The sequence below is a fragment of the Lineus longissimus genome, chromosome 5, assembly GCF_910592395.1.
Source record: "Lineus longissimus chromosome 5, tnLinLong1.2, whole genome shotgun sequence".
NCBI lineage: Eukaryota > Metazoa > Nemertea > Pilidiophora > Heteronemertea > Lineidae > Lineus > Lineus longissimus.
The window spans coordinates 1,612,574-1,635,226 of NC_088312.1; the positions used below are offsets into that span (position 1 = coordinate 1,612,574).

At 40.4% G+C, this 22,653-nt stretch overlaps 1 protein-coding gene across 2 annotated transcripts in view; it reads right to left on the reverse strand.

Moving 5' to 3' along the window:
• The window catches only part of LOC135487501 (neuron navigator 3-like), a 239,950-nt gene that overhangs the window by 163,268 nt on the left and 54,029 nt on the right, over positions 1-22,653 (reverse strand). The window contains exon 1 of one of the 2 annotated variants that reach the window (XM_064771228.1): positions 3,350-3,432. The exons of the other annotated variant lie outside the window; for it this stretch is intronic. Within the exon in view, the coding sequence (XP_064627298.1) occupies positions 3,350-3,388 (39 nt within the window). The 5' untranslated portion in view covers positions 3,389-3,432. Of the gene's footprint in view, positions 1-3,349; positions 3,433-22,653 lie in introns of those variants that run through there. 2 annotated transcript variants of the gene reach the window in all.

Here is a 22,653-nt window from a genome sequence, read left to right on the forward strand (position 1 = left end):
TTGAGAACCACCTTTTCTCAATATCACATGACCCAAATTTCCTTGAAAGAAAATACTGATGAAGTTACTCCGACTATGCACACGAATTCATCCAAATCAATCAAGAAAGATAATCCAGAAAATGTCAACAAACAAACGTCTTCGCTCCTTCCTTTGACACATGGGAGGCCCGTTTGAAATCCGATGGTCATACTCCCGCTACTCAACCATGTCAATCAGTTGACCAACTTTTGCATCCGCTCAACACAAACATCTTCTCGCATCGCATCAAGTGAGAATATCCTAGGGACAAGGTTAATGATCCTATTGTTCAACAGCATACCGCCACAGGACTGCGGCCTTGATCGGTGAAGAATATGCTGTGCCGGTTCATTGACACACCTGAGCCGACACGAATGCCTCAATGGAAATGCCGCCTACTGTATAATCGATCACGACAGCCTCGTGATAATCCGCCGCAGTGATTTCTCACGATTTATATTTCTATGAGATTACTGTCAGCCATTGAACATCATAAATCTTGTTCCCTTGACATCACTTTGAGCCAATTTACGTACCGCTCTATATTACATGTAATATCTAAAAAAAATTCTGTCCAGAATAAGTCCAGAATAAAATCTCTGACAAGTGTATCTTCCTGTAGCCAGTGGGTACACCAAAACCAACATATCATCTTCTGTTTACTCCAGACAGGGAATGACAAGAAAATAACAACAGAAAAACACGATCTTGGCCGGTCATGAACTGACATTGCCCTTTAGAAACCCTACTCCTCCTAACTCCCAGTTACTAAACCTATGACGTCTTCAGTTTGTAATGTCATGAAATAACGTAATAAGAAAACAAGGAGACCGAGAAAACATGCTCGGTCATGAACTAACATTCGCTCATGTAAGAAACCCAATCCCTTTGAATCGTTCGCAGCTGTATATCCCTGGCACTGCTTCCCTTCATTCACAATGATAATGTTACCCCTGTGGTGTCATTCTTCACATGTCCTTGCCCCAATTAATGAATATCACCACATCACAACCGTAGCAAATTCACAACAAGGAGGTATCAAATTCCTCAGGGTACCATTAAGAAACATCTCATCAAGGACGTTGAACAATGAAAGGCACTGAGGGACTCTTTACCATGGGGAATTGTAGCATGGTTTTGCCAATAATCATTCTGAAGTGGGTATTAGCATTGATTAGCTTGGTGACAACTTGACCTGGATGTCCCACACCACATTATCATTACAGCTTGAGAGGTTTTCACAATCTTCCCTCACAATCATCTTAAAGACAGATTATTTTCTTCCAGTCTAACCAGCAGTAAAGAAACTTGAGTTTCACAAATCTAAGATTACTTCATGAAATACTATATACGAAATCAAAACCAAGGCCGAGTCAAAAACATGATGTCATTGGATCCGATTGTTGACAACTTTGCCAATGACCCACTGTCTTTACAACTATTTTAGACCATCTTGAATGCCATCAAACAACGATTTGCATCACACATGTATCTCTCACTTCTTGACTGTTTCTCTCACTGCTTGACTGAGGATTTCGATGAAGAACGTTAAGGTCCCAAGTTGAGGGAAACACATCTGTAATAGATTATTTGCAGAATCCTTCTCAATGCGTGCACCTGCATCCATGAGCAGCACAGTGCAATGCTGACTCATAACTTGCAAGCACATCCATGTGTCCAATAACCATGAAACCCAAGGGAAACAGCGAAGCTTAAAATACACAGTCTAGAGAAAAAAAACCCAGAGGTACTGGTGTGATTTCAACTGCAAACTATTGCTTTACCAACTCTAACTACTGAACATTAACCTCGGAGTTGCATTTTATGACTTAAGAGGCACTTCACATTTGAAATTGAATCCAAAGAACCTATCCATTTGTGAAAATTTCAGACATAGATTGGCACCAATGTGCCTTTGGTATGAACCCCAAAGCATTTTCCATATAAAGGCACTTCATAGATATGTTGTACATGTATGATTCATGTGTTGGCTCTCGTTCATTCCCTTGTGATGGATCTCCCTCCAGTATAATGAGGACATCTCGCCTCTTTTCGGCTGATACATCAAACAGTAGACAAGTGACCTTCACTATCATCCTTCTCTTAGTCCCTCCGTACTTCATAGCACCAAATGGGAACTGCTCCAAGATGCATTGGTCTCTCAGGCATGACCAATAACTCATTCAATGGCATGTGAGCTTACTATGTGCAGAAGACTATACATAGAGCACAGACAATTTGTCCCAACTTAACATGAACTGAACCTCAGTGTTGCATGAGCATGACAAAACGCAATATCCATCACTTCACCGAAGAAAAGCAATAGCGCCATTTATCAAGTGAACTTGTTGCTATACAACTGGCTCAATTGTCCGCACCTCCTGTGAATGGCCAAATCCAATTTCCTCATGTTTAGCTCTCAAGTTTCAATGCAGAATGGCATTATTACTTTCTGGTGATGAAGTCATTTCTTAGCGAAAGCAATGCATTCCATAACTTACTTCATTAGACTTGCTTTTCTTTTGGCTGCAATCACATCTTGGTGTTATTGTGCATCTGGGAGACATTTTCATGCATGCTTACTGATCAGATGCAAGTACTCTGATGCATGTTCAAATTAACCAATAAGTTAACTCTTACAGATGTCTGGGTTAAGGGCCCAGGGCTGTGTGGTGATTTTGATACACCATCTCTTCAACCATCTCGGGGCTTATCGCAAGATTAGGCAGGAAAGAAGTCCTTCCAATTCCTAAGAGTGATCTTCATTACCGATATCAGGCTTGTTTCTGACACCTAAGCTGATGGCAAGCAAACAAGGGCATGAACAGCCAGTTTGATTATAGACATCAAATGAGATATTAATCATAAAACATCTGCAGTGGAACTTCCCTCAATGGAGAGGACACCTGTTTGCAGGATACTTTCTCTACTAAGGACAACATTTCTCAACCCATTGGATCTTCTTCTTCTTCCAATTGAGTGCTTTCCTCATACCATACACTTAGAAGTCCTTATATACTCCCAAACCAATTGAAGGAAGGTTTGATAGCTCATGTTGCTATTAAATAGAAATTTGAACATGAAACTGACAAACACACGCTTTACTTGCCCCCTCCACCCACCCACACCTCCTCTGACCTTTATGTAGACATTATGTAAACAGAAGCAGGTAACTTGGATGACTAATTCAATGCATTATTATCAAATCCTGCACCCCACCCTTTTCTCTGGCAGCCCATCTTAACATTGACATTATAAACAGAAGCAGTGTCTTCCCATACGACAAATTCAAGTGCATATTTATCACCCAAAATGAAACATAACCTACCTGTTTGTGATTAATAGTTCCGGATGCATCCGAGGACATTTTGACTCAATCATTCATCACAACACACTATCATATCCAACAGTCCTTGCTGACAAGTACATCCTAGCTCTAGTAATCCCAATCACTCCCAGTAACTTTAATTAATTTTAGCAGAGCCGATTCTGATTGACGGCTAGACAATACATGTCAGTTGCAAACATAAATTAGTATGAGTGTCTGTACAACCCTGAAGATTGTTAGTTGCCACTACTCAATTGCTGATAGTTTAGTTTATTCCATGGACTACTCAATATCCAAGGTGATGTCTTAATCAACATCAACCAAAATATCACATTCTTGAATGAGTACACACAGTACCTCACTTACGCCCACCGTTATCGATAGCAATTCTGATCATGTTGTTGATGTACCTTTTGTCATGTACATGAACATGTACACACCAATCTCTTGATTACCAATTGTTTCTCACATGATCTTGATAGAATAGATTTCACAAAAACGTAATTACAAAATCCTTAAAAAGCACCTTCATCCGAGAAAATACGAGACAGACAGGATCCCAGCGAGAGACATCTGGTTAGTCATAAATCCACATCCCTCTCCATGCGTTGAAATATCGAGAAACAATGAAATTTATCCAAGGTAATTTGTGTACATCCATAAAACACACATATACGTCAATGACTGTTTACATACACCAATGAAACTCCTGCTCGTTCCGTACTCTCCGTGACCCGCAGATGGTAAATGAAAAATCGTCTCCCTAGCGTCATTCGGGTTCACAGTAACCATTAGTAATCCTATACATTCTGTAGTAATCGCGTCATTCTGCATCTCTGGCGCTCAGGATCTGGCAACTGTTGAATCACCATTCGAGCTTACTTGAGAAGCCGGCCGATTCTCTACGTGGTCCCGGCATGGAATCTTTTACACTGCACTCTGAAGCATTGCTCAAAATCAATACGAGTATCATTGCTGATAAAATCGGTGAAAGTTACCATCCGAACAGATCTTAGCCAGACTGCAGATATGTTCAGGTCAGCCGAACCAGGTGTAGACGAAGCTTAAACGTTGGTGATTAACACTCAGTAGAAAGAGGAATACATGGTCAAGAGGAGATGCTAGTTTATACCAATATTATGGCTGGTCAATGGGTTCTCAGCAGCATATTTTGATAGGAAGAAGCTTGTGAGTAAATATGTCTACTGTTTGCAGCCAATGGCCATGTCTATTCAAAAAAAAATTCACAGACACAAAGCCATCCTCGCACAGGGCTGATGTGACTGTTGTTGGAATGCCTGGGCACAATTATCATGGCAACTTTGGTCCTAATGTGGTTTAGAGAGTGATTTCTTTATCACAGATGCCGCAATACCATGGCAACTAAGCAAGGGTGAATTGGGCCATGATGGTGTTCTTCGCTGGTCTTATCAGTTTGTCAGATTCTGATTCCCCAGTGTCCATATCAACCTGCAAAAACATCATTACAATGACGCTTTCTTTGGTCATTAGATGCCACAACCATCGCATGATGGGATGTCAGACAATTATAATGAACCAATTATGCCAATTAGTGACTGCAGTTAATAATTAAGACCATTAGAGCTAATCCAGTTGAGGAAGAATACAAAGTTAATTAGCCATGGCCACCCTGACCCTGAGATGTCACTTCAATATGGATGACCCTGTGATGCTAGCCACAGCTTGGGGTATCGATGCTGAATCATCACGGATGCTTTCAAAACGACAATGTTCCGGTGATTGTCAGCTACACACTGTAACTGATGATGTGAAATAACACTAAAACTGTGTTGGTGACTTTTCATGAGTCAATGAAACTTAAATATTTTGTTGAGTATCAACCAATAAGAACATCTCACATTGAATCTTCCTCTTCCTCTCTCCCTCTCCATACAAAAAAAGATTTGATGTTTGGAGCTCTACAGATTTGAGTGAAAGATCAGTCCGCATCAAACAGTTGCAAGTTCAGTGAAATACACCTGCTCCCTAACATGTAGCTTCAATAAATCAAGCCCCCAATCGAGGTGATTATCAAGGATATCAAGCTGACACCCTATCAAGTCAGGGTCCCATAACTGTAATGAAAGTGGCCCCTGATCATAGAGCATTGGGGTAAGGCTGAAGGAACTGACATGTCCATTCCAATCAATTGGCTAAGGCTATCAGTATCATCTGATGAATGCCGATCAGGCAAATGACAAGTTCACACCAGGGTCAATACAGGATATTGCAAGCCAAGGAAAGCAGGCAAATTGAGGAAATTCATTACTTCAAAGATAATGAGGGGATGAGATCAGCTTGAGTGGAAGGGAACCCAGAGGAGTGAGTGGTGACCTGAAGTGTCATTTTTACCTGCCATTTCGATATAGCCAGTTCTGCTTGACGTACCAGGGTGATCCACTGACCAATTGGCTTGACCAACCTGATGATCCAGGGTGGCCATTAGACCAACAGCTTATCGTCTCCTTTACGACACACAATTGATTGACCCTCTATTAATAGCGACTTTCTCATCAATAACATTGTCTCTTTTTACAAATCACAATTTTTTGCTTGTCTGACGCCATCAACAACAAAGCAGTCACTTATCAATGAATGTTGCCTCAAGCAATATGGCGCTTTGCACAGTAACTATAGCTAATGGGTGATCGATTATTATTAGGTCTCGCCTTGATTAAACACTCATAGACATTATAATTAAAGACCAAAGCATTCTACACACGCATTCTTGCAAAGGATATGTAAGCTTACATGTAGGCAAACAAATCAAATTGGAAAACTAAAATTTTGGAATTAAAAGCACGGGGAATGATATCTCAATAGGAACTGGACACCATACAACAGACAAAGGGCCGATACCATCTTTGTCAAATTAATTCTCAAAGAATTCTCATAAGACATTATGACATCAACTGTCGTGCTTCCATCATACTTGGCAAACAGAACCCGAGTCAACATCTCAGTCTGCCAAGAGCACTCCCTCCTTTAATCTACCAATTACTCTACAATGCCTCAATGCTAGTCTCTGTCTCCAACCGCCAATCATTCAATGCAGTGCTGCCCGTATCTTTGCCAATATCTTGCTGTTGACATGAAAATCCAATCAAGATACAAGTGAGAGATAAAGTGGAGATTAGATCCTTTCGTAGAGATGACATGCGAGCATGCCTATGTGTAAGAAACACCAGAACACTCCCAGAGGTACTTACTTGATTGAAATTTTGAAAATTACGACGCTATTTATCAAGGTGGAATTTCATCCTGTCATGACATCATTTTTTCTGATTTGGTGCATTTTGCAAAGACAAAATCTAGTGATTCTTTCACCAGCATGTGTAAATTCAGTTGAAAACTTGAACTACATATCATCAGTTTTGTATCAGTTTGCCTCAGAACTGGATCGACAATTTCGTCTACGAGCTCTATCAAAGCGACTTGAAATCACATGGTTGAAGCAACACTGCCATAGTTGAAGAGTGCCAACCAAACTCCACATAGGATCGCCCTGACTTCTCAGCCCAATGACATAATATAAGATGTGACAGAGGGAGCAGAACTGAAAACTGAGATGTGGGGATTGCTTGGCCATTGTATAAGTGGAATACCTTCACAGGCTAATTTCTATTCTTATCATATATGAATGGGAGATAGTAAAGATACATGTGGGGAAATTATACCCAACCTGCATTTCTACGTTTTAAATAAACAAACGTGTGTTAATAATAGTAACATTAAACATGATGAAACAACTGGGACACACTCCACTAAACCTTTAACTGGCAGTAGCAGAGTCCATCTCATCTCCATCAAAACACCTGGTTGTTATCAGAGAAAACAATGTAAGAATGATTCATAACAAAAGCAGTCTGCAGCAAGCAACTACCAAATGGATTGCACACCTCAAATCCTCTTGCACAAACACCTACAGGTCAATAGAGGAGGAAAGTGATCGTTTTCAGGCTCGGACTTGAATACTGTTACATGTAGATCAATTCATATTGCCTGGGACTTGCAGTTGGTTATGAGGAGAGTCCTCTGGACACATACAAGGGAACTAGAGGAGGAAAGTGATAGTTTTCAGGCTCGGACTTGAATACTGTTACATGTAGATCAATTCATATTGCCTGGGACTTGCAGTTGGTTATGAGGAGAGTCCTCTGGACACATACAAGGGAACTATTGATCTGGTTGGAAGTGTGTCGTCTCGTGTGGCGAAATCTTCTCAGTTGTTCCTGAAATATTAGCATGCAATATTACTGTGTACGAGCACATCAACCACTTTCCTCTGATCTCTGGATGCATGATGTAATGCTAAAGCTAACATTACATCTGAAGAGCACAATCAACAACCCCAAATGAAACCTGTCACTGCTTCTCCCTGAATGCTGAGAAGAAAAGTGGACAAATCGACAGCGGTCCACTTCATCTCTGACCATGTAAATATTGCTCAGGCATTCTGTGGCGGCAGCAGGTTGGGGCAGAAGTTTATTTGAAATGCACAGTTTTATCTGGTAGGGCTGTCACTTGATTCCCAACCTATCACAAATGGACCATACCTTGACGAAAAACCTCATTTGGTTGATTATTCCCAGAATGTATTCTGGAAGACACCTTGATCATTGACAGAGAATATGTGTATAAAACAAAACTTGACCTACCATTTAAAGAATCAAACATCTTGATTTAAGTTTTAGAAGACTCTACTCACCTGAAATGGATAGATGGGAGAATAACATTAACACAAAATTGACATCGACAAATGACAAGCAATGGTTACACCCAAGCAATAGTAACAACAACCCTGAATAGTGCATCAGGAAGCCTGCCTTAGAGGTCCATCAACCCATCAGTTTTGAATATAAAACCACCTGCTGTTTTTGGCTTTCTCAAATCCTCTCAAACTGAGGCCAGTTCCGTACATCAAAGGCTACAATCGGTTAGATGTTGCCGTACTTCCCTCCAACTCCCATCTTACTTCACCTTACTTTCTAATGAACAAATCATCACGTCAGTTTTTTACAGTGGCTTGATTTACAACCACCTGTATACCTGCGGTACTTCTAATCTATATCCCACACAAAAAAACATTGATAAGTTCTTTCTGCAGACAGTGCGAAGGTGATGAGTACAAACGGACCACATTTATTATGGTAGGCAAACTTTAGGTAAGATCTGGAATATCAAAAGAACTGAAAACGTTTCCAAGGATACAAATACCAAAAAATACGGAGGGGAGGGGAGGGATTGGTTGAATATCAATCCTGGGTATGGTCTCAACCAAAATAACATGTGATAACATATATAAATACCTTGCATCCTTCATCTTTAGATATGATCCTCTCTGAAGCAGGAATATCGGGCTTTTCAATATCAGAATCTTGGGTCATTCTCCAAATCTCATTCCAGCAGAAGTATGATTGTCCTTGATCAACAGAGTTCAATTATCACATGGATATTTGAGCAGAAGAGTTTTACACCAGAATATCCCTTGATGCAGTCTTCTTGTCTATGAATTCAGCTCTGTCAGGCAAGCCATCAGACTCTGCATACAATAACAATCACTGACCAAAGAATATGCTGAATAATTATATGATCCACAAGTATTCAGTTTGGGAGCAATATTGCAGGCATCAGAACCCATATATTTTAATGTCTTCAGTGATATCAATGATGAAATGTAGCTCATAGCTGATATCCTGAGTTCCACAAGTCAATCTTCTTTCTCACCCTAAAGCTGTTGAATCTACAATATCCTTTCCTTTAAGTTGCTGCTAAAGATATATCCAAGATTACTCAAAGCAATAAAATCACCAGACTGGTCTCATATTGGTGAATTAAATGATTCCTATACTTGAATTGAAAGTCTCGTGGAGGTATTCTACATGTTTATGTGCACTTGGGTTAGCAGAAGCAATCTTTGAAGGTTACAGTATACAGATGTGGAATGTGTTAGTTACATTAGGGAAACCTGTTGAGGCTGAACCAGAAACAGAAATCAAACACCTGCCTCACAGAGAGATAGAAAATGTATAAACAGGCGGTTCACCATATTGAAGATGAGCCATGATGCAAGGTGAATTGTTAGATGAGGATACCAACAATGGCTGCAAATATGGCAAAAAAATATCAAAAACATGAAATAAAGAATGAGAGTGGTAGAATTCTGTAGCCTAATTCAACCTTGAATTCAAAGTGTAACAGAAGATACCAGCACCATAAGGTTTACCGTCCATCGAACTTGCACGAAAGTAGCTTTGGACTCGTGATTCACAAAATCCGATATCCGTGTCCAGAGTGATTATTCCCGCCATATGTTGCCGAGAGAGCAAACCCCAAGAGCCGTGAGATTAGATGCGAAACAACTGTGGTGAACAAGTGGTGGAACCAATCACTCTATCAGAGAAGATACAGCATGATCAGGGAATTTATGGGTGAATGCCAGTCTATGCTTCCGATGAATTCCAGTGTATGTATCGAATGTTGTTTAAGGAACAGTACAGTGGAACCCCAGTCGGCGACCACTTCGGTAATGCGACAACCCCACTATGACGACCAAGAATCATCGGAACTTAGGAAAAAATTTTAAAGTCAAAAATATTTTTTTCACTTTTTTTCCTGCTCAAAATGAAGAAACAAATTTTTAGAAATTAAAAACTGAAAAACATACATCCTTTAAGAAATATTGTGAAAGAGATATTATCTAAACATAAAACATTCTTATCAACAAATATTAAATCTTGTGGACTAAATCTCCTCAATCATGCAGGCAACTGGGAACGGAGACTTTCTTATGACCACAAAGATTGGAATACATTTTGCCGCTGAACAGAATTGGCAATTCGTACCAGGTTTCAATATTCAGAGTAGCCAGACATACCAGACAGCTAAACCATAATCCAGTATTTAGAAAATAGGCAGGCTATCAATCATGATGAAGTCAGGATCAGGTACAGACGTCATCTTCTTAAAGGGACTGTAGTGTTGGCAACAAGGGTAGGACATAATGTGACCTCATACCACTGACAGGGAGCTCCAAGGTAACAAGTAGAACAGGGGATGAACGAGAACGCCTTAGAGGAGATTGTGAAACACCACAGATTTTAACACAAATGGACGCCCTGATACTCATCATCCAAGGGATCACAAACAGAAAGACAACCTCAATTGAGATTCTAATCAACAGGCAGTTCACCACAGTAGAAATTAGTGGAACAAAAGAAATGTGGCTTTACCCTTCTATAGTGAAAGAACTAGTGTACAAATCCATGATTTCATATGCATATGCAGCAAATTGTGGATAAGCTTACTGTAAATGAAGCAGGAGAACTGTTCAACCAAGGTAACATCCAAGTCAGTCTAAAATCGACACAGTATAAATAAGTCAGAGAGAACAACAGGAGCGTCAAATCCTTTCAAAGCAGACAAATGTCTTGCCTTCCTTCCTTCCTTCCGCTATCACTGACAATTCCAGAATAAGTCATCCTTGGCAAGCACCATTGTAGTTGGACATTCTCCCCTTAACTGCTCTTCTCAGGTTACAAAAGAAGTACTTTCTCTATGTATACCTGGCACTTGTACACCTGTATCGCTGCATCACAGATAAAATAATAGAGTGGGACAAAGGGGGTTCATCAGAACTATCTTGTTTTCATAAGCGCAACTGATGGTTCAAAGGAGATTGAATATATACATGTACAGTAGACACTAAACAAAAGGCATGGTTCAAAGGCAATTCAGTAGAGCCTATGGACACAATGCATGGTTCAAAGGTGATACAGCAGGTCCTCGAGATACTGTTGCTTGGTTCAAAGGAGATTTCAAATTTCAGCACAATCTGGTAACACACTGAACCAAAACTACAAAGCGCCGGCATTAGGTTTGTTAGATTAGGTTAGCCATGGCCACACCATTTCATCCAATTTTGTGGTGCTTTTAGACTCTCGTCCATTCTGATTTGTGTCAAACAGCCTGCCAACTGAAGCTATTAATCCACTAATGTCCCAAAAGCCCTCAAAAACTGAAACTCCAGTGACAGTTAGTGGAAGTCTGACAAATAACGCTGTCTTTTATTTGTTTCTGTTGGATGGCTATAGAGAGAGGATGGAAGGCTACACTTGCTGTGATGCGAGATTATCAGATAATGACAGGTTTCACTTGCTGTGATGCCTTGAGAACTGATTGAAATTCCAAAACAATCAGCAGTTGCTTTCTTGGGCATCTGACGTAAGCAGCCTCAGAACGTCAACAAAGCCACTATCTTATTGATCACCAGTCAACTCGGCCACTTCCCAGACAAATCTCAACAGAAATAATTGGCCGTCAGCAATCAATCTTTTTTAATCTCCCAAAAGCCCTACGTCCCAGCCAACATACAACCAGAGGGCTATGGGACGTACACGCTGGAGTAGACCTTATGTAGCGTGATCAATACCGTCTCGGAGATGTACTGTTAAACTGGTTTGATGGTACTCATCACTATATAGAAATATCGTTTTTGACTAGAATAAAGCTGGGGTAAACATGAGCCCCAGTTGCTTTTGTCTACCATTCTTCAAAGTGTTGGAAACCAATACATGTTTGAGGAAATGTAAATCGCTTTAGGTTCAGCAGAACAGTACTTTCTTAATTTATCAGCATGAGACCTTAGGATATTAGCTTCCTCATAATGGTGAATATCATCTCTCAGAAAGCAGTTGACTTGGGGCACACCCTCTACAACATAGACACTTCCTTCGCTCCAACACCTCCAATTTTAAACCTGCAATCCGATAACTTAATGCTTTAGCATGACATGTAATCACATAGAACAGTAAATGCTTTTTATCGCCAGCAGTTCCATTTGGTTATACTTGCTTCTATATGGTATAGCGCACGCTAGAAACTGATTAGACATGTACATTTCAGACAGGGAATCAATAGAAGAGATAAAGTTTAAAAGCTAATGCTTTTAGTGTAGCACATGAAATATATATTGGGAAGATCTGATTTTAATGTGACTTTACCAAAAACACACATAATGTGTCAGCCTCAATATGCTTTCGGTACATATTCTAAAACACTTTTGTGGCAGCGTCTCATGTTTATAATGGATTATATATTAGCCTGTTTTTTGGTGAGACAAATGTAACCATCAGTGGTAAAGCTTCTTTTGGTGGATCTGCTGTGTACTTGTATTGGCTTTTCTCGCTTGAGATCTCTAGAAAAGCCACCTTGCTCTAATGGTTGTACCTCACACACAAGCTCAGGAAACTAAGTCTGAACATACTTTTCACGGAGAGATGTGACACATCTCATTATGGACCAAACGCTTGATTTTATAATGCGATTTCCACCTAATGGACTTGGAATATTTGTGATGCAAAAATAGATCACTTAGATTGGTACATGTCAAAATATGTCACGACTTGACTTCCAGCACAATGCAGCAGACTGTCATGGAGTCATGATATTGAACAGAGCGCAGTAATAGGTAAATTGATTCTGGTTCAGATGTATTTGAGGATGTCATCCCAAATTGATTGACCTTGATTAGGCCTGGCACCAGGTTTGTCCTCATGTGACATTTCATTTTATGGATTAAAGGGGAGCAAGCCCAACTATATCTTTCAGATAGGTACAAAGCAGTCCTGCTATTATCTGGGTTTAAAAAGTAAGCTGGTCCTTGAAATGTGCAAGTCTCATTACTAGACTACTTGTACCAGCATAAAATGGATCCCAAATCTGATCAAATGAACTCATTCACAAGAACAGTACGACAGAAACTTCTCTGTATGGTAGAGAAGAAAACGATCAAATCCAGAAATAGAAACTTTAATGATACTAGAATGCTATCAATCAGCGCAATGGAAAATTGGTATGACATTTTATGACCCTGGAACAGGACTTATGGTTATCGAGCTTTTCTTGCTTCTCGGGAGCCATTTAAATGGAGTTATTGGAATAGCAACCAGGCAAAGACTCGGCTCTTTATGATAAATGTTACATTCAGAGAAAAATGCCACATGGGATGTGTGTGCAATTAGAAGGAAATTCATTTCCAAGTGTTACAAATGAGGTATGAAGGTCTATGGTGTCATCGATTCCGATGCGGCACTCATGGATGGTGGGGGGGGGGGGGGGAGGGGTACTTATCATAATCTAAACATACCTTTGATATTCCTATGTACTCTGCCATGACCTTCGCTGCCGTGCACTCTGTCGGCAGAGGGATCAAACTCCGTGGGCAGGCCTCCAGCTTCTCTGATTCCTCCTCAATAAAACTATCTATCATCATGTCCTCCATGATACAAAGCGTGGTTATTAGTCAGCACAAAGTTGCCAAGCTTCAGTCATTTCAAAAGAATCGGAGTATAGAAGTACCGGGTAATGTACATCTTTTCGAAAAATACAAAAGCCTCTTTAAATCCACTGAATTTGTTTATGAAATTTTCTGATAAAGGAATCACAGTATTCCGTCAAAAGCTTTCCCAATAGTTGAATCAGACAAGGTTTCCTTGTTCCCTATATATATGACTACATTCCATCGCATTCCAATACTGTTTATTAACCTATGACATATGACACAGGACCAAACCTCCACCCTCAATACATCAACAGGTATACTCTATCATATTTAACAGATCAGTTAGATATTTTTAAAATAAACAATATCACATATCAATAATGGAACAAGAATAAACATAGATTTATAACAGTAGTTTAAGTATTGATAATGCTGTACACTTTAATAGGCTTTAACAGTTGGGGCCAAGTTCAGAGATGCAGTTAGATGCAGTATCCTAGACTGTAACAAAGAGTGGAATCCAGTAGTTATTGGTACATTCATTGAATGAAATCCAAATGAATTCAATGGTCACTGGTCAGTAACACTTTATCTCCATGTGAATGGAACACTGTGATCATGGGACGCGGGACACTTGAACTGTTAACGGACCGAGCAGTGTGACCAAAGTTATCCGATTCCAGGAAGCCAAGACACCATAATCCACTTGTAGCTAGCAAAACATCCCCAAGCAGTTATTCACCCCGATTACACGCTTAACGAACCCGCAACAACTCGATTAGCTCTCACTAATTATCCCGAACTGTCTTCTTGTTCCCCTCATGAGCTTCAGTTACCAAATTGACAACACTGTATGGTACATGTAGCGTTATACTTGTACGCAGATCAATATTAGCCGCTATTAATGTCTAATAGCGGTTTTGGAAGCATGCATTACTAACACTGGCTAGCATAGCCGCAAAGAACATTCAAGCATCTTTTGTCAAATTGCTCTATCATTTTGGTTTGATAAAATATTCAGATACCACATAAGACACAATGATGGGCCAACTTTGTTCTGCCAGCTTGAATACTGCAGGGAAGATCTCCCCTGGATAGTGCCAGTGAGCAGACAATCAGATAACCAAAGTTCCTTGGAAAGAACTTTCTGAATAAAGCTGCAGTGGCCAGTTATCATCCATTTCTTTCACCTTAGATTGACGCTTTGAAGACTTTAGTCAGCTTTGATGGTATCTATTTCTCAATTTCGATATACACTGTCAGAGGAAGATCCATTGGGAGAGACAGACATCATCTGAAGTATCCACACCATAAGTATGTCTCTAACAGAGAATAAGCAGTTTGAATAATAAATCAGGTGGTTCTGGATGAGGAGGAAGTTGAGACTCTTCAGACTAAGCATCTGAACACTCCCTCCGATGACAGGTCACTCAAGTGACCTGGTATGCTCAGACTGGAGGAGATATAGTTTTCTTTCATTGATATGCTACTCATAATAATTCCGTACCGTACATAATTGCAATTCAATTCAAATGTTGGTGGGTTACCTCAGGAAAATATAGGTTACTTTTACTATATATTTTGATAAGCAACATCCACAAATATGGATGGATGATATACGTAATCACCTTCCACGAGACAACTGACATCCCTGCCAAAGATATTTTGTAACTAGGTAATCCCTCGCAAATGACCCGATTAAGGATGCATAGACCAGGAACACGGGATAGATTACATGGGATTAGCCATGGATTATCTCGAAACTTATTCCAGCCTCCAGTATATGGAGCCAAAATATTTGATCAAGACTATTGATCTATTGATGTTCTGTCGCGTTTCCAATAAACTGATCGCATTTATTTGCATCAGTAGAGAAGCCTCTAGGTAAGCTGAATGATCTGATGCCATAGCACCATCCAGGGGTAACCCTGGATGGTGGAAGCTATGAAGGGGAATGGCGGGGCCGTTTTGGTTGTGGAATCAACCGATGGTTAGAGGCAGCGTTAGGGCCGTTTTGGTTTTGGATTTTAGGGCCGTTTTGGTGAATTTTATGGTTGATTTCCAAAACACAAATCGCCGTTTTGGTTTGGGAATCAACCATATACTACTACTCTGGCCTGTATGACTGTGGTGTGCCATCAATAGAAAACGGGTGGGACTCAATCGTAAAGAGATTCCGAAACATGTTATACCAGGGAGTGTAACCTTTTGATCAGCCAACTCACTATTGAACTCATCGATTCCCTCCAGGGTTTCAAATACAGATATCAGATAAACGATCGGTTTGTTTGCATTGTAGTAGGCATCTGGCTGAAAAAATGGTGCATACAAATAGCAACTCCATCCAATAATCCATGTTAAGCGCCATACCAAGAGCTATCGATGTCTGAATGTAGCACGAGATGCCTGAGGTCAAATATTGGAAAGATCTCGATCAGCAAAAATGCATACTTTGTACAACAGATTTTCTAATTTAAATTGTTTCAAAATGTCATTACGATATAGATTTATCATAACACCTCAAGTCTCCCACAGAATTTCCTCCCGCTTGCATTGATTTTATGTGAAATGCATGCAGCCAATTCATAGACACCTTCTTGCCTACTATTCTTGAAGTATCCCCAAAGTCATGAATAAATTATACGACATAAAACTGACTAAGATATCATATTAACTCCATGTTTATATGTTTATAGTTAATATACGACAGAACGAAAATAACCAACACATTTCGCAGTACACATGGAATATCAAGAACAGGACTGCTTTGGATCTTAGATACAATATTTCATAATAAAACGAATGAAAGAAACTACAAATTGCCAATGCTCTTCAACATAGATTTGGTATTGTATTACTCACTCCTACCCGAAAATGAGTTTTCGCTTTTGCATCATGATATGAAAATGACAAATGAGGCATAATTTTCAACAATGCCGTACTTGTCACATGGAAATCACATGGTGCAATAGAATATAAACCACTTGTACCCTAGTCATAACTTGAAGCAGTTCTCAAGGAGTCAACTTTGATTATTACTTCTTAACCCTCAATTTCTGAGTCAGTAATGCTTTCTCTGGGTGCCACATGATTCTAAAAGAAACATTCTAAAATACCTTGGTACCGTAAAGTCAACTTTTAAATGGAAAATGCATAAGCCTCGTTCTGAGAGCGGAGTGTTTTGGACACGCAACCAAGATGCTCTACCAAAGTTCCCTCGGGTTGCACTAAAATGTGGAAACCATGCACACGTCACGTCAAAGGAATTTCACCTCACTTCAGAAGTTTGAGGCTCTCAAAACACTGCTTCAAACATAAATCAGTCAAGGAAGCATCAACCACCCTAAGTTTTTTAATGAGCACTACACATATTTGCCGAGAAAAACGCTCCAAATAGCCCATTTGCGTGGATTTTAGCATCACTTGAGCGAGCCGATGCGGACTTCCTATGCGCGCTAACATAATGTAAACAACGGCGCTACCGGCGCTCCGGCCAGGCCGGCGATGGATGGAATTTGCCAAATTCGCACATATTCAAGTTATTTTCGTGGCCTATCTTTTTAAGTTTGAGGTATTTTAGAATAGAAATTGAACCCTCGGCTTCGGACCTTGGTTGAGTTACCAAGACACTCTCGGGTGGAGCTAAAATTTCGTCCAAACCCTCGCCTGTCGGCTCGGGTTTGGACTGTATTTTAGCTCCACCCTCGAGTGTCTTGGTAACTCAACCAAGGTCCTCCGCCTCGGGTTCAATTCCTTAAACCAAAACACATTTAGACACATAGAAGTAATCAGTTATGACTAAGATGACATTACTTTCTTTCCTTGAAGCTACTGCTTCGATCCCAACTCAGCTTATGGGTAAAGGTGTTTCCACTAATCATCTGCTGTTATCATTGGAAAACCTATGGCTGAGTTGAAGACTTTTTGCTGAGCTTGGAACCCTGAAAACCATAATTTTGATGGATTAACTTGTTTCTTATCTTTTGAATCTGTCGGCTACCACACACTGCTGTTTCATGAAATTCAAAATATTTCACCTCAGGAACGTCTCGTTTGAATTGGGAAAACCTTAGAATGATTGAAATTTGTTCCAATTGGCCAATTTACCCCTTGCGAGTCAATAAATGAACAAAATTCCAAATTCTTTGAGCTAATTCTACATCTCTGGTTTGCACATTGTATCTCACAACTTTCAGCCACATGGTCTTCGAGAACACATGAGGCCTCACACCGCTTAGTGAAATATGTAGCAAATTAGACTTCATCAGAAAAGTAGGGAAAGAAGTGATGTTGGTAATGGACTTCCAGCAAAGAATGGCCAAGCCATCAGCCGGGATCCTTTGAATGTGATGGGGATATTCTGTGCAGAATTCGCCTCATCAATTTGACTCCAATTGAGCAACTGACATGGCCTACCATGAAAGAAGATGAATTAGAAGAGGAAACAGTTCATTTCTTATTGAGGGATAAGTTACAGACACCTTGCGGGGCAGTAAATCATCCCTATGGGAAACTTGGGCTCAATCCAATGCACCTACGCTAGGAGAGAGAGAGTAGATGTGGAGGTGGAGTGGCTTCAATGAATTCAACGGGTCTCAAAAGCAAGGAATGGCGGCACAACATGACCCCAGACTGAAAAAAATCATTGTTTTTCAATAAGTATCTTGTTAATCGTAATTTGTTGAAAAGCTGCTAATTTCAAACACCCTGTCGGTAACAATGTATGGGTCATTCACTGTGATGGGATAAGAAGGATTCCAGAAGATGAGCTCTTTTACTTCCTCGATCACACTTTTCTTTTCATTTTCTGTAGTTTTGTAAGCGTTTCTTGAAATGTTTTTCAATGAAACCACGGTTTATTATTCCATTGGCTATCACATTTTGAAATCAGAGTTTTTTTCTCAAAGACAACATCATAAATAACAATTTAGTTGACAGCACCATTAAGACACTTAAGGAAATTAACCAAACAAACTCGAACGCAGTGTCGTCCCTGTTTGCATACTAAACCTCGATAAAAGCTATATTAGTTTAATTAGATGAAACAAACCCTGCTAATTCATTTATGAATGATGATTGATGTTGTCTGCATGTAATGGTGTGTGAAAAACCTCGAGTCACAGCAAACACTCATTGGCTGTCCCTGATCTGCTCATTCTACCAGCATTCAATGCATGAAGCAGATTGACAAATGACCAATGTGATTTTGCCCAAAAGCTCGGCTACTGCCTCCGTTTTGGCCAACATCTCAGCACCACCCTAGTTCGGTTTGGTGAGATAACCATCCACTCTGGTATCAGTTTCTCAAATCATGTAGGGCCGAATCAATGAATCTTTTTGCGAACATTTCATTATTGCCCAGCTCCCCGTCTAAAGAACGCCCTTCCAGCATGTTTAATAAAAGCAACGCAACAAATTCATTTTCATGATTTGAAAATTTAGTTATTCAGATCACCCAACAGATAAACTGCTGTAATTTGCCGCGTCTTTACCGTTCCAGTAATAATCATGCTTATGAGACTTACAATTGCTCTCCAGGGAAACACCACTTCTATGAATCACACCAGGAATTCTAGCTATGAGTGCTGTTTCGGTACCAAATGCGTCTCCCGTTCAAGGCTCAGTCAAACCTCACCAAGTTTAGCATACTCTCAACCAAAGTTTGTGGCCAAAGGTAGTTAAAGCCACAGTCTTTGCATTCATTATAAGGCCAGCTTGCAGCCATGATACCACTCCAAGGTCTTCGCTTGCTCTGTTAAGAAGAACTGTCAGGAAAGAAGGATTTGTGACTTTAAAACAATCAAGCACATATGCAACTAGGCATAAACACTTCTGAATATTTGGCTCAAACACAAGTCTACTCTGCTACCAATGATCCCACCACTTGCACTGCATTCTGTTATACTATGAGAAACTCTAATGACCAGATGATATTCAGGCTAAACTCTAATGAGTCAGATAATTAAATGGTTTCTGACAAGACCTCAAGTGACAAGTGAGAGTCCACCATCAACTGTGTTAGCAGCCAAGAGAAAAAAACATCACCGACTGAGGGAATCATTTGGCGAGAAACTTCACACATTGCTTCACAAGCGTGTGTCACCACCAAACAGACTGTCATATTGCAATAATTTATTTTCTCAGATCCCCAATGATGGCCTGTCAATTAAGGATTATGATCCCCTCTAATCAAGTTAAATGTCTTCTATCAAGCATGTTCCCTTTAGAAAACACCATGATTCATTGGGAGATCAAGTGATGGTATTCACTGGTGTGTTGAAGGCTCCAGACATCAGCAATGGCATCAACTGGCTGTGAAAGAACTTGTAAGATGGAGAAGATATCACAATAGGACAGGCAGAGATATGAATGCAGATATATATCAAGCATCTGTAAGAACATAAACTCTCATGAGAGTAGTACTTGCTCAGTGGAACCATTACTAAGGAAATGGATAGGACGTCTTCTTCTCCACTTACACCATCTTTACAGGCATATCTTTTGGTTTGAGATGACCTTGTGACTGCAGAGATGAATCAACTTGCCACAAACACTAGTCCAAACTCAACCCTCAAAATAGTGCAAACTGCTGGGAGGTTTTCCAAACTCAACCCTCAAAAGATTGCAATCTGCTGGGAGGTTTTCCAAACTCAACCCTCAAAAGATTGCAATCTGCTGGGAGGTTTTCCAAACTCAACCCTCAAAAGATTGCAATCTGCTGGGAGGTTTTCCAAACTCAACCCTCAAAAGAGTGCAATCTGCTGAGAAGTTTTCCAAACTCAACCCTCATAAGAGTGCAATCTGCTGGGAGGTTTTCCAAACTCAACCCTCAAAAGATTGCAATCTGCTGGGAGGTTTTCCAAACTCAACCCTCAAAAGATTGCAATCTGCTGGGAGGTTTTCCAAACTCAACCCTCAAAACAGTGCAATCTGCTGGGAGGTTTTCCAAACTCAACCCTCAAAACAGTGCAATCTGCTGGGAGGTTTTCCAAACTCAACCCTCAAAACAGTGCAATCTGCTGGGAGGTTTTCCAAACTCAACCCTCAAAAGATTGCAATCTGCTGGGAGGTTTTCCAAACTCAACCCTCAAAACAGTGCAATCTGCTGGGAGGTTTTCCAAACTCAACCCTCAAAACAGTGCAATCTGCTGGGAGGTTTTCCAAACTCAACCCTCAAAACAGTGCAATCTGCTGGGAGGTTTTCCAAACTCAACCCTCAAAACAGTGCAATCTGCTGAGAAGTTTTCCAAACTCAACCCTCAAAAGAGTTCAATCTGCTGGGAGGTTTTCCAAACTCAACCCTCAAAAGATTGCAATCTGCTGGGAGGTTTTCCAAACTCAACCCTCAAAAGATTGCAATCTGCTGGGAGGTTTTCCAAACTCAACCCTCAAAACAGTGCAATCTGCTGGGAGGTTTTCCAAACTCAACCCTCAAAAGATTGCAATCTGCTGGGAGGTTTTCCAAACTCAACCCTCAAAACAGTGCAATCTGCTGAGAAGTTTTCCAAACTCAACCCTCAAAAGAGTTCAATCTGCTGGGAGGTTTTCCAAACTCAACCCTCAAAAGATTGCAATCTGCTGGGAGGTTTTCCAAACTCAACCCTCAAAAGAGTGCAATCTGCTGGGAGGTTTTCCAAACTCAACCCTCAAAATAGTGCAATCTGCTGGGAGGTTTTCCAAACTCAACCCTCAAAATAGTGCAATCTGCTGGGAGGTTTTCCAAACTCAACCCTCAAAATAGTGCAATCTGCTGGGAGGTTTTCCAAACTCAACCCTCAAAAGATTGCAATCTGCTGGGAAGTTTTCCAGCTGAGTGAGTACTTGTTTTGGTTGGCCAGCTTCACCGTCAGTGAGGCACCAAGGGTGACTAAGCTGTAAGATGGGGCGAAGATCGCAGCCAGAATACCAATGGCACCAACCAACGTAATCTAATCATCAGTTTACGTTCACGTCAATGATCAAGGTTTACTCATCAAGAGAAACACGTTTTTTCAAGTGTGTGTCGTGATTGAAAAATGACTTCCTTTCTGATGCAACTGGTGATTCAAGTGTGCATCGAGATGCAAGATGCAAGAAATGTTTCGTTTGAAGTTGTCTCACTAGTGAGTTTTTAGGACACCATGTTCTAAACAGTGACCAAAGAACTTCAAATCTGGTTTGACTTACTAACAAAAGGTTAGCCAGAAAAGCATGAAGTTAAGCCAGATGAACATTGCTGTGAGTACTCACGGTTGCAGCAGTGATTGCCAACCCAGAAAAGTTCCCATAAGAGTAGGCATAGTGAGTGAACTCTCTAAGAGCACTTACAATCAGACTAAAGCTATTGAATTTTTAGCAATGATCAATGACCCAGCTGCAAATGACTTCCAACAATCCAATTTATTGCAATTTATCAAATGATGAAATGGGCAGAGTATCGCAACACATCTTCGGTTATGCTATTACCCGGCCCTGTCCCATTCTAAATCAATGAAATGTAGTAGCTGGTGCTGCAGCAGAGATCGCGATTTCTCCCGAATTACGTGATTGACTGCACTTGCTGCAACTGGTGCCTGCATCTCAGTCATCTGTCTCCATCAACAGGCGAGCATGATTCACCAACGTCTGATTTACAGCAGAAAATGTGCAGCAAATCACTTCATCTCATAATCAGATCCGCAGGTCATGGCCATGTACTTTTTATCGGTTAATCCAAGGTTTCATGCGTGGTGTTGCATAAAATAAGACTAAAACTGTCCATCAAACGCATGATGTTGGTTGTCCACATGCACCACTCAGTTGGTCCATTTGCTCTTGATGAGACAGTCAGATCACTTCATGCCACCTCACGTTAAATTATGATGACACAATCAATACATGAATGCAACAATTTAAAACTTACCCTTGATTGATACATGCTTCTCAGCCTCCACCATTCGAGATAAAAGTTCTTTATAAGTTGAAGAAAGTAGCAGTCAAGGTTTCTGATGAAGATTATCCAAATGTTTTGGAAGAAGCACGC